A 13,633-nucleotide genomic window follows, 5' to 3' on the forward strand; every position below is an offset into this window, starting at 1 on the left:
GGCGGACTCTCAACCACTGCGCCACCAGGGAAGCCCTAAGCCCATTTTTTAAGATAGATTTTCTGACCTATTATTTAGACGTTGGATTTTAATAAACTCTAAGGAGAGATTGAAGTTAAAGAGTTTAAAATGTTTCTTATGCTTCGATGTACCTTAGTTAAGTTTCTCCTTGACGTAAAAGCTGTTTTTCCTGGAATAGCCACATATGATTATTCAAAATGGTCTCTTACTAAAACACAGGACCTATGGGAATGAAACATACACAGTATATTCATGGCTATATCTTGATGAAGACTGCAAGGTAACTTCCAGTGATATTATTAGGTACGGTAGCAAAGAAGAGTCAGCCCATTTACCTTCCAAATGTGATATAAAATTTGGATTTATGCTTAGAATTTTCCCAAACAGGACTAATGGTTAAAACAGGTGTTGAGTTAAAGGCTATGGGAAGCTACAGTACCAATATTGTTTCACAAAAGTCCTATGTTTGTATTACAGACTCGGCAGAGTTCTGCAAGGAGTAGTGTATCTCAGTATAACCGATTGGATCAGTATGAAATCAGAAGCCTCTTGATGTGCTATTTGTATATAGTAAAAATGATTTCTGAAGGTGAGCTACCAGCATATTAATCGTGGACTGTACTCCACCCTCACAGGTTTACAAGTTCATGCAACAAATATTTGACCATCATCTGCATGTAGAACACATGCACATGAGAAACAGAACTTTGAAGACTCTGACCTTAGAATGTTCCTATATTTTAACTTAAAATAGGTTCATTTCGGTCATACAGGTTTGATTCTTTGAAATAACTTTTTTTTTTAATTTAAAAATTAGTTTCTAAAGTGAGGCAATAGTTTTAGAAGTGCTAAACACTTTTTTCATGCAGAGCATATAATGCATTAAATGACCAACGTAAACAGAAGAAAATAACAATAGCCAGTGTCATAGTTAACACTTTAGCTTTTATTTGACCCAGGATTTGGAAAATCAAAAGCAAACAAAAAGACAGGAAGGGTTCTTTGAGGGTAAGGAATGTCGTTGTTATCTTTTGCAGTACCATTATACAGTTTTGCATGGTGTCAGGTTCTTTTCCAGGCTCTGTTCTCTTTTCCTTGGTGTATAGTTGTATTATTTCCTAGTATTACCATTTCCTCTTTACCTTATATGATAGAATATAACCATTTTCATAAACTGCATGCCCTCTGGAAGTAAAGTCAGAAGGTTATTTATTCCCAATACCACATTTGTTTACGCAATTCCCTCCTTTCTCCCTTTTCTATTTTTGCTCCAAAAAAAAAAAAAAAAAAAAAAAAGCAAGCGGGAATGAAGAACATAAAAGCACCTGGGTTCTGATCATCATAATACAGTAGTTAAATTTTACTTATTTTCTATTTTTCTATTTTTTAATTTCATTTTTAGTAAATATTAAATCTTTTTTTGTAATAATGCAGCATATAAAAACATAAAATAAGTTGATAGTTAACTCACTAGAAACATTGAAACAAATCAAAAGCTAGATATGAATGGTTAATTCTAAAGTATATTAATAAAACAAGTTTAAATAACTAGAGTCTTCAAGTTCTAAGAATGTATGATTTAGAGTAAACATCAAAGATTATTGAGGCTATGTGATAAGCCTCCATGTTTGGGGAAAGAAAACAGTAAAGGGAAATCTTTTTCAACCCTGGTGGTATTTCTTTCCAGGAGATAATGGATCAGTTAATAACTACAGCCACAGCTCACTGTTTTTGTCTCCCCACGAGGTGAAAAGTGGGGGAGTGTGGAAAGTGACTGCTAATATGTATGGGTTTTTTTTTTAGGGTGATGAAAATATTCTAAAACTGTGGTGGTTTTATAAGTTTTTAAATGTACCATAAACTACTGTATTGGGCACTATTTAAATGGGTGAGTTTTATGGCACATGAATTCACTCGATAAATTTGGCTTTTTTTTTTAAGGCCCAAGAGGCAACATGGAAAGAAAAAAAAAAAACTGGAAAGAAAAAGAAAAAAGTAGTTGAATACCACCACAGCCCAGGGAAAGTAAGAAGGAGGGTGGTAGGGGGAGAGAGAGAGAAGGAAGGAGGAGAGGGAGATGCATCGTTGGCTAGTTCTCCTCTCCTCCACCCCAGTACACATGTGCACACACACCCACATGCCCACATACCACATAGTGTTAACCAGTGACAAGCCACTGGCTGCTTTTTTCATGTCATGGGTAAAACCGTAACTGCTTTGTTTCTTGAGAACTTCATAGTTCCCCCATGTCTTGTAAATGTTGACCTTGCTTGCTAAATATTTGATCTTTGTTAATTAGGTTTTTCCGTCTTCTGTTCTTGCCTTTTGATTTTTAAAAGCAAATTTTTCATGACTAGCATAGTCACATCTCCTCTTTATCTTTTGTAAATGTAAAGTCATGCTGCATGGTATCTGTAAAGTCATATTCATTTTATTCTGAAAAATATCTGCTTCTTGGTCCTTCTCAATGAATGTATTCTAGTTACCTTGTCAAGTCCAGTAAATATTTCACTTTCGTTACTCTATATGCATTTAAATGTTGAACTCTTACAGTCCACGCCCTTTAGGTCTTCTCTTGGCTTTCAGTTTTTTGGGCTTTTTATTGACTCATAAACAGTAGCAACTTAATTTCAGCAAAAAAGATGGTAGACCCTACACTTTCATATGGAAGTACAGGGATTCTGAAGAATGAGTTTCCTTCTCTGTAGCTGAAATTTATTAACTGGCAATAATTCACTGTTTCAAAGTCTTAGTCATTTGCCCAACTTTTGTGTAGGTCTTATTGCTTTGTATATTATATTCTGAGAAGTGTATCAGAGTCAGGGGTTATCAGTTACACAGTCTGAATTGACAGCAAGACTGTCCTCTTGGAAAAGAAAAGCAGTCTCCTTAAGACAGAGGAAGAGGGAAAGCTACTTCCTTCTTCCTGACTGCACCCTGGCTTTTCTCTTTATTGTAGACCCCAAAATGAAACTCTGGGTCTCACCTTGTGGCTCATCAGCACCATGCGCTGCACCTGTAGATTCAGTAGTATTCTTCCTCACAGTCAACTCTTCATTGGAAGGTGTCTGGCTACAGCCATCTCTCACCGAAAATCCAGTTTTGTAACAAGCAACACCAGTCACTGATCTTCTTTTCCCACTAGATGTATAGTCAAAAGGAAATACATTTAAACGGGGCTTTTCCTTTCTCTGGGAAAAAGGAGAAAATGAGCTAGTATTTCTAGGCATATCTTCCTCTGAAGTTTCATTTACTAATGGAGTAGGTGGGTTTTCTCCCACAGAAATACTGGAAGGGCTCCAAGAGAAGTAAATCTGACCTCCATGCTTTTGTGTGGAGGTCTTCTGTGTGAAGATCGGTTTCTTTTGTGTACTGCCAAGCCTGTCTTCAGGAAGGCTGAAGTCACCTTGAAATCTATACCCCCTTTGAGCGCCAGGTGCAGATGTTAAAGGAAAGCTTGAAGGTGACTTCTGGTTGGCACTCCTTCCTGTGGCAGAATTGCTGATGTTAGAGGAACTCTCCAGAGGGGTCTCTGGCACCTCAGAGAGGCCCTCACCATAATACGGAATTGGAAACTTGGAAGTCTGTTTCTGTTCCTTTTTGCCTCCAGATTTCATCTGTTCAGTACTTGATTGCTTTACCAGTCTGACGGGCAGAGGCATCTGAGATCCGGGTGCAGGGTCCCTGACTGTAAAAACTAGCCTGCGCTTTTGAGCGCAAGGAATGAAGTCGTAATCACTATCAGAACTAGAAGGATGCATCTGAGATCCGGGTGCGGGATCCCTGACTGTAAAAACTAGCCTGCGCTTTTGAGCGCGAGGAATGAAGTCGTCGTCACTATCAGAACTAGAAGGATGAAGCTGTTGCTCCTTCAGTTTTAGTCTTGCGGAAAGCTGTTTATTTTCTTCACTTAATTTATTCCTTTCTGCCGTGAGCTCAGCAATTAACTTCGTATTTTGTTGTTGGATATAGTAAAATTCTTTCTGTAGCGTCTTCTTGTCCGTTTCGTTCAGTGAACAGCGGTCACATATTTTGGAGCTTAACTTATCTCGCAGGTCCTGGATGGTGACATTCAGGATTTTCTGTTGCTCCGTCAACTCTTTAATTTTGGCTATGGAGCCCGTCCGCCTTCCGCCTGCCAACTGCTCTTTCCTCAGACTGGTTAGTTTCCCCTGGAGATGGCGTAGCTCCCTGTCATGGAGCTCTTTTAGCTTTAGCCAGGTTTTTTTAAAAGCGTCAGAAGACAAATCACAGACGCTAACCTGCATTTTATCTCTTGCGGGAGATCTCCGGCCACTTCCCGTGTCTCCTCCACCCACGTTTCCCGCCTGCATGTCGTCTCCCTGACTGGGACTGGGAAACAGTGGAGACAAACCGCTGCTGGCAAAATGGCGGAAGGGCTGCTGACTCGAGCTGGGCCGCGAATGGGACGAGAGTTTCACCCCTTCTACAGACCTGCGAAGAGGCTTCAGAGCACAAGGCGGGTGCGAGGATGGCTCGGCGGTAGACAGAAGGGCCCAGTTTGGCGGCGGAAAAGAGACCCGAGCCTCCTTTTGGCGGGAAGAGCCAGTGCGCAGAAGGAAGATGGCGCCTTCAAGCCGGCCTGTGACGAGAGGCTGGATAGACCGGAAACGCAGTGACTTCTGGGAGAGCCACGCTGCGCTGAGCCGGAAGGGCGTCCGAAGGCGGAGGGGCGGCGGGGGGTGGACCGGAAGTCAGTGCTCACTTTTTTTTGAAACAAATCTAATTTGACCTTATGTTAGCATCTTTATTCCTGATGATCAGTATTTTATAAACATTGAAAACTATCAGTACTCATGGTCTTGAGTAAATTGAGGAAATAAAGTCAAAACCCACACACTCTTCCCTCCCTGTCACCCCTCCGTTTAACCAACATTACCTAGTCGTCCATCCCTATCTTCAGAGGCTCTCGCGGGGCAGCCCATTACGTCATTGCCTACTTTTGCGATCCCTACCAGGTTTTTAAATTTAGAAGTGGACCTGCTGACACCATTAGCTATATCTGAACAGGATGAAAAAGGAATGGAAGGTTAAGTGAGGGCAATATTTTTCTTTTTAAAAAAGTCTCCGTGAGTGTGTTGGAAGTAAAAAAAAAAAAAAAGGGAACAGCTCAAAAGAGAAGTGTATGTAATAGGTTTAAGGGACTTTTATATCTGAAATAGTTGTTCCATCAATGTGTGTGTATGTTTGTATATTGCCAGGACTTCAAGGTTGATAATCCAAAGGCAAAGAGGAAAAAGAAAGTTATCAGTCTCTTCCTCTAAAGTTTAAAGTTCTCAGACTGTTTGGTTCGCAGAGCCCTTTGAGTAGCAGGCGAAGGTGCTTGACCCTACCTTCGGAAAAATGTACTTAAACGCACCATCTTGCATAAAATTTTAGGAAGCTTATTAAAAACCCCAGGTCTACTTCCCTTCCTCTGTCTTCAAGGATGATAAGCCATCCAGAAGAACATTTATAAAATACATAAAAATAATTGAAGTTGAAATAATTACAGATTAAAAGGTATACTTGGAATTAATTCAAAAGAATACAGTGTGGGTATTGGGCAGTGAGATGAGATAGGAGGGGAGGATATAGATGAGACAGAATTGGCTGTGAGTTAATGGTTGCTGAAACTAAGTTATTGGTACTTCGGAGTTCACTGCGCTATTTGCTGTAAGATCTATGCTATCTCAAGATGTAACACTTTATTCATTCCATTTTCAGATACACTCTTAACTTACTGGAATAAAGTATCTCCCCAGGAGCTCATAAACATTCTTATACTTCTAGAGTAAGTTGTATTAACTTATTTTCATGAAATTTCCTCTTATTTTGGGGAGCTTAATTTTTATACATAATAAAATATTACCCCTTTTCTGTTTTCAACAGCATATTTGTTAATAATGTAGGAAATGTTAAACTATTTTGACAGTTTAGAGGCTGACGTACAGGTTCTTCACACATAGATAGAAGGAAAACATGGAGATGAAATACTTGTGATATAGAAAACTCTAGCTAATAATAGTGCATCCTTGCAGACCATCAGGAGTCTTTCTGTGATCTGGAAAACTGGAAGTGGCATCAGCTGTCCTAAATCATTCATTTAGAGCAGATGCTGGCTTAATGGAGCAGCTTAAATGTTGGAATTTAGAATTTGTACTCTTATGTAGAGCTGAGTAATTGTACCCACTTCAGAAATGCATATATATATATTTCCAGATGTATAAATATATATATCTGGAAATATATATATATGCATTTCTTCATATATATAATATATATAATATATATATAAAATATATATATATATCTATATATCTCCATTGCAAGGTCCTTAGGGAAAAAAATCTAGCCTATTTCCTAGGTGGAGGTTGGAAATCGTCCTATATTGTATGCTGAGCTATTTTTACATCATTATTGAAAGCTAAAAGAAAAATTAGAATGAAATGTAAGAAATTTCTAAATAAATAGTACACATATATGATATCGTGTGTGTGTGTCTACCAGAACACAAAGAGGGTAATCTATGCATAAAAACTTAGTAAAGTCTTTCAAAATTTTGCAGAAAATGTCAGCAAATAAAAGTTATGATTAAAAAAAAAACTACTCTAATTATATTGAAATGTTTACTAATGAAAATATATGATGTTGGGGATTTACTTTAAAAAAATAAAGGCGGTAGGGAGTGTAGAGGGAGAGCATGGGACCTGTTTGGGGTAGAAGTTAAGAATGGCCATGAGTTGATAATTGTTGAAGCTGGTGGGTGCTAGGTATGTGGGATTTAGTTTGCTGTCCTCTGTACCTTTGTATGTGTTTGAGATTTTCCATACTAGAAAGTATTTTAATGCCATTATAAAAAATATAGCAATTGCCCCAATTTGGGGGGCTTAAGAACCTTTTTAGGTGTTACTGACTGTGCTAGAGACCTTTGCTGTGATACACACTATAAAGCACAAGGGATGATTTGCATTGACGGTTTTTTAAAAAATATGTCATTAGAATTGTCTATGAAGACATGGGGCTTTTTGGTGCTGATGTAATTGTAGCAAATAAATGTAGAAAGATATAATATGGCAAGTAGTTATTTGTATATTTATTTTTGTATACCAAAATATATTATTGTAATATGATTTTAAATGGGTCGTTCTTTGTGACACATGAATTTTCAAATATTACTTGTTAAAATGCAAAATATGGTAATATCTTACTAACATGCTATTGTTTTTCTTTCTAGAGTATGTTTGTTTCACTTTAGATATATGGGGAGAAGAAACATAGCAAGGTAATTCCCATAGCACTGCAATTTCCACTTTTTTTCTTCTCTTCCAACAGAGGGCAGTCTTAATTATGCCATGTATAACCTAGATGATTCATTTTGAGTTGACATTAAGATCCATGATTTATTTAATGCGTCTCAACTCCAAGTTGAAATTAATCTGATGTGAACATATTTTAAGTTTTCCAGAGAGTAATAGTTAGACTGATATGCAGAGTTTCTGTTCTAATCCTAGAACAGATGCTTGTCTCTTCTGAAGGATGTGAGAAAGGGCTAGATCAAGGGGAAGGCAGGAAATCGTAAAGTGAGGACAACTGTAAGATCTGTACTTTTATCTACAACCTGTCAATACTTACCTCAGTTACTAACGTGAATAGAAATCCCCAACAGCAATTGGGACATGCACTATATATTATTTATTTCTTCATTTTGCTGTGTAGGTCTTAGTGAAATAAATACTTAAGAAAACGTTTGAGGAACTGTAAGGAAAAGATTATTTGCTTATTTCAATAAGATATATTTCAGGGGTAGAGTTAGTCATTAAAGGAACTCAAATAGAATTCTTTTTCTAAGTAAATTCCATGGCACTTCCAAAAACTAAAGAGGCTGTTTGGATGGGGTTTATTGCTGAGTCTCTGAACATCCTGATAATTCAGGGGATGATTTCCACTGTCTTCCCAGCACTGGGAACTGGTTTAGAACTGGTATGGTAACTACCACCATGAACCTTAACCTCTAAGATTCTGCTGACCCGCCCGCTATGTTTATTAGAGGATAGACAAACTCTTTTTCTTCCTTAGTTCCTGTATTACCCGGTTGTAATTTTTTCGAATGGAACCTTAAAATTAAAGGAAAACAAAGAAAAATGTGCAAACAGACATGTTTATAGAGTAAAAATTTCTGCTCCAAGTTTAACTCGGGTCCAGAAACAGATTAGATAGGCACTCATTCTTAAACATCTAACTCCAGGAATTCTTCCACCTTACGTCAACTCTGAGTATCCCTCTCCCTGTTTTCTCTGACTCTTGCCTTTCCTTACCTCCTGAGAAAAGACTGGATCTTATTGGAGTGTTGTCCACTTTACTCTGATATTTTTGAGGAGAAGAAGGGAAGTAAGAAACTCTCTCTAAATTCCTTACTTGTATTCGTATAGTATAAGCTATTTTAAATATACATTAAGCTTCATACAATTTCCAGTGATGCCTCATTTAAGCCAAGTAAATACTGAGCATAACACAGTGTTTATGTGGAAACCTAGTCATTTATTAGTTTAAAAAATCTAACGTTGAGATGTATTCTCAGAGTGCTCCATTTCCTAACTTTAACATTTATTTTAGGGTGCATGATGCCTGGATGTCAAAACACTTTGGAATAGATCGAAAATCGCAAACCATGCCAGCTCTTCGAAATAGATCAGGAATAATGCAGGCCCGGCTTCAGCATCTTAGTAGCCTGGAAAGTTCATTTACACTTAATCACAGTAAGTGAAAAATGTGTGTAGGGTACCCATTTGAAACAGATGTTAATGCTATTTAATCTTAAAGAAGTACTGGCTTAAATCTCCAGTACAATTGGTAATCATTTCCCATACATACATACAATTGCCTGTCTCTGTTTATGAATAGTCATTTCATCATATGTGAATATATGATAAAATATGCATGGAGTTTTCAGCAATTTTAGGTAATGATGGGGTTTTTTCTTAGTTCAATATCAAGGAAGTTAATTTTCCCTTTGAATTATTGTTCTTATTTTACATTCGATATCCTTATTCCTACTTTAATGCAAATAACGGCATCTAAATATAATAGTATGTATAATATTTGTTTAGAGTTAACTATCGTTCATTCAGTGATCTTAAGGGATTATCCATGCTGAGCTGACTGCAGAAATCGAAGAACTGTAAATAGTATTTTGACAAAGATGTATTTCACACAGTTTGAAGTATTGACAAGTCGAATAGGACAAGGAGGGAGCTACAGGGTTATATAAATGGAAGCTATCCTCTGAAAAACAAAGATTAATAAAAAAGTCAAAGAGTGAGATAAATGTTCATTTCCACGCAGTCCTTTGGAGGTTGCATAAAAGGAAGCCAGCAGAACTGGCTTTGCGATAAGGGCTAATAATAAAAACAAATGTCTTGAGCAGATGCACCTGAGCTAATAGACTCAAGACCTTTAAAAAAATGCAAGTCTTACAGCCTTCAGCTTTGCTCTTTGTCACTTGTAAAAATATCAGTATAATGAACCTATGTATTTCAGTTGGCCCAGAAGCTTTGTTTTCCTTCTGATTTAGAAACATCTCATACCATTGGCATCATTGAAAACATCTGGCCATAGGGTGCCACTGTATATAATGTAGCTGCATTTCTATGAGTTTCTCATTTTTGCACACATAATTAACAGCACAGCCTAAAATGCCTCCTGCGTTATTTCCTGGTTACATCACCATAGTTCATCACTGAAATCTTGTCTCCAAAGAAGTGGGCACCTAATTATTTGCTGCAGAGCTGTTGATACAGAGCTGAAGTAAAAATTAGTGGAATTGATGAACCCAGACCATATTTGATTAAGGAGTACATAACAGTGAAACTCATTAAGTCTGCAGGTATTGAAAGCCTGCTTTCTTTGTGTTTCTCTCTCTCTCTGAGTATTTGGGGGAGAAAATCATTCAAAACTGTTATGTGACTCTCTGTGTTGGGCAGTTTTAATTTTCTTTGTTTTCAAATCCCAGGTTCTGCAACAACTGAAGCAGACATTTTCCATCAGGCACTTCTTGAAGGCAATACTGCTACCGAAGTTTCCCTAACAGTACTAGATACCATATCATTTTTCACCCAGTGCTTCAAGGTAAACATGAAGAGTTAGAACTCAGTCGGTATCATTGCAAAGAAAATATTATGCAAAAACTAATTAGTCAGACGAAGCTTAGTATAGTATAAAAGCCCCCAGTGAGCAGGCAGGAAACTTGGATGGCAGACCTAGTTTGGCTCCGGTGTGACCTTGGGAAATCACTGAGACTCGCGTGCCACATCCATAAAATGAGAGGATTGGACTAATTTGCCCTGAATTTCCCTTCTCTTTTATTTTCCTGTTTACAAACAGTTTTCTTTCACACTTTTCTGAAAATATCCAGTAATTTTTAGCCCAAATTATGATTGAGTCAGTTTATCCAAACACCCGTTGTGATGAGGTATCTTGTCAAGCCAGATGATGTCCAGGCAGGCTGGCTGGCTGGCTTCCCTCGTCAGGTGCCTAGCGGTTTTTCTCAGATGCTTGCCTCTCGATACAAATCATCATTGCTAGGATTAAAAAAAAAAAAGAAGAAGAAGAAATTAAAAGCAATTCTCTTGCAGGGTTGTTGGAGGTGTAAAATGAGATAATGGACATGAGAGTGCTTTGAAAAGTAAAGACTGTATAACTATAATGAAAGGCAACAGTAGTGGGAGAACTCAAAAGTGAAAACTCTTGCTGGCTTTTCATCTGAGTTATACAGATTTTTTTTCTTTTCTTCCCCCCTTCTCTAAGTAATTCAGTTAATTGCTTCAGCCCTCCGGATTTACTATGGAAACCTGGCCTGTGCTTTTCAAAGAGGCTTATCAGGGAAAACTGAATTAGATACTAATAAGAAATAGGCTGCAAAATCCCTTTATGAAGTATTAAGTTTGTTCTGATTAAAATGCAACCCAAATTCATTTTTTATTGTGCCAGTAAGTAAGACATTTGGTTTCAAGGTTTGCATTGTATTCCTTCCTCCTATTCAAATACTTCTTATTTGTTTAACATACATCTCTTGGTAGATGTCAGGCACTATCCTAAGTGCTTTAGAAATATTAACTCACTTTTTTGTTGTGGGTCTGGAGGTGGAAAAGAGGACTGCAAATGGGCATCAAAGATCTTTTTGAGATGATGGGAATGATTGGGTTGTAATGGTTGCAGAGCTCTGGAAATTTACCAAAAATAATTGAATCATGTACTTAAAATAGGTAAATTTTGTGGCATGTAAATTATACCTTAATAAACTTAAAAGTACAAATGTGAACTCACCTTTAATCCTCACACTAGCTTCGTGATATAGATACTGTTATTTTTCCCATTTTAAGATGAGGAAACTGAGGCTCACAGGGAAGTTAATGTCACATAGGTGGTTAGTTAGCAGAATCAGGATTCTGATCTAGGCCAGTTATCACAAGAGTCCATGCTTCTAACCACTACCCCATGCTGATTAGAAGCAGACTAACAGAAAGATCAAACACCATTCAGGGATTCTGGCTATCAAGGTTACTATTAAATCTGTTACAGGTTTGCATATTGTTTTGGTTTGTTGTTGTTATTTTTGGCCAAGTTGTAACCTGGTAATTAGTTTCTTGAGGGATAGGAGAGCAGGGCTGGAGGTGTTAACCAATGCATTTTTTTTAAAGGTTCACAAACCAATAGATATTTCTCTACAATTTGTTGTTTCTCTTATATATCTGTTTGCAAGGAACATTTAAACAATTTACGTAGTCTGTTCAATTGTGATCCCTGTTACTATCTCTACTCATAGAGGGTTTAATTTGTCACCAGTGGCTAAAGATATCTTATACTAAACATACATTTAAAAGCAAATTAGATAATAGACTTTTAAAATGGAATTGATGTTTCCCTTAATTCTTACGTTACTTTGTCAGAGAAATACAAAGGCTGGTTACCTTGTATCCATTTTTAATTTACTGATTTCTGAATTGAGGAGCAATCAGGTTAGGTTAATAGAAAATACTCTAACCATACTAGTCCTGTATTTGCTGTGTTATACTGGAAAAAGATTTTTTTTCATCTATTTAAAATTATGGAATTAAGTATAGATGTAGTTTATATAGTATTTTGAGATTTCCAAGTTGAAAGATGGCACAGATGATTTTAGAGTATGTTAAACTTTTTATTGTTACTTTTCAAGCAGTGGTTTGATAAACAGGTTGTTGGTAAAGCCTGTTCTCTCATTCTAGGGGGAGCGGCATAAACTATTTCTGCAAATTTTTTTTTTCATGTTTTGTAGAGCCAACTTTTAAATAATGATGGCCACAACCCGTTAATGAAAAAAGTATTTGATATTCATCTTGCTTTTCTTAAAAATGGGCAATCTGAAGTGTCGCTGAAACATGTCTTTGCCTCACTGCGAGCTTTCATTAGTAAGGTAAGAGCAGAGCTTTGTGGCTGCGAGTGGCCTTGCTTCATAGCAAGAAGGAAAGGGGAACGGGGGTCATTGCGAAGACCTCTCCAAACCTCAGATAAGGAGCCGTTAAATCCTGCCTTTGTAAATATTAGAACAGCAAAATACGTAAAGAGAGCCTGGCCAGGCATTCCCTAAAATCAGCACGTGCTTTTTATTTTGTCCTGTCATTCCTTTCTGAAGAGTATCATTTTAAAATTACCAACTGCCAGTTTTTCTTCTCTTTTGCTTCTTTTTAAAGTATTGTCATGCTGAAGATGTATAAGCTGTGAGCGTACTCATGTATAAGCACTTTGAAAGCAGAGACCAAGTCTTATAACCCCAGGGCCTTGTATGATATCTTGCAAATCATAGGCACTCAATACATGTTCAGATGAATGAATCCTTCCTTTCAGTGCGAATTGTATCTGTGGGCTCTAAATTTTCAGGCCGTTTACCTCATCCAAACTAAAACTTCAGACTAGGATTTTAGGAATAAATATGACTGAAACAGATAGCAAAGATTTATTTCTGGTCTGGTTTTGATACCTTTTAAACATAATTAAAAGCATCAGGAACCAAGATGGAGTTAAAATTATGGAAAGGCACAGTCTAGGCCTCCACTCTGGCATGTGTAACTCCAACAAGACAAATTCAGTTAACCGATTTGTGTAATAGGATAGCTGAGTATGTAAAACTTTTTTGTCATTATTTGTATGGCAACTTACGGGGTTTAATTGATATAGAAATTAGGTGATCTTGAAGGTTTATTTTTAAATTGCCGTTCTTTTTTAAAAATTTTTTTTATCTTTGGCTGCGTTGGGTCTTTGTTGCTGCACGCGGGCTTTCTCTAGTTGCGGCGAGCGGGGGCTACTCTTCGTTGCGGTGCGCGGGCTTCTCATCGCGGTGGCTTCTCTTGCTGTGGAACGTGGGCTCCATGCGTGCGGGCTTCAGTAGTTGTGGCACGTGGGCTCAGTAGTTGTGGCTCGCAGGCTCTAGAGTGCAGGCTCAGTAGTTGTGGCGCAGGGGCTTAGCTGCTCCGCGGCACGTGGGATCTTCGCGGACCAGGGCTTGAACCTGTGTCCCCTGCGTTGGCAGGCGGATTCTTAACCGCTACGCCACCAGGGAAGCCCTATTAAAGAATTG

General features: G+C 37.7%; 1 protein-coding gene across 5 annotated transcripts in view; it reads left to right on the top strand.

Annotated features, from left to right (window-relative positions):
* The window catches only part of DOCK11 (dedicator of cytokinesis 11), a 188,736-nt gene that overhangs the window by 132,043 nt on the left and 43,060 nt on the right, over window positions 1-13,633 (top strand). For all 5 annotated transcript variants that reach the window (XM_024128108.2, XM_055081656.1, XM_055081657.1 and 2 more), the window contains 6 exons: window positions 499-610; window positions 5,749-5,815; window positions 7,259-7,306; window positions 8,638-8,780; window positions 10,034-10,149; window positions 12,335-12,472. In XM_024128108.2, the coding sequence (XP_023983876.1) occupies window positions 499-610; window positions 5,749-5,815; window positions 7,259-7,306; window positions 8,638-8,780; window positions 10,034-10,149; window positions 12,335-12,472 (624 nt within the window). The remainder of the gene's footprint in view (window positions 1-498; window positions 611-5,748; window positions 5,816-7,258; window positions 7,307-8,637; window positions 8,781-10,033; window positions 10,150-12,334; window positions 12,473-13,633) is intronic.

This window comes from Physeter macrocephalus, chromosome 21, assembly GCF_002837175.3.
Source record: "Physeter macrocephalus isolate SW-GA chromosome 21, ASM283717v5, whole genome shotgun sequence".
NCBI lineage: Eukaryota > Metazoa > Chordata > Mammalia > Artiodactyla > Physeteridae > Physeter > Physeter macrocephalus.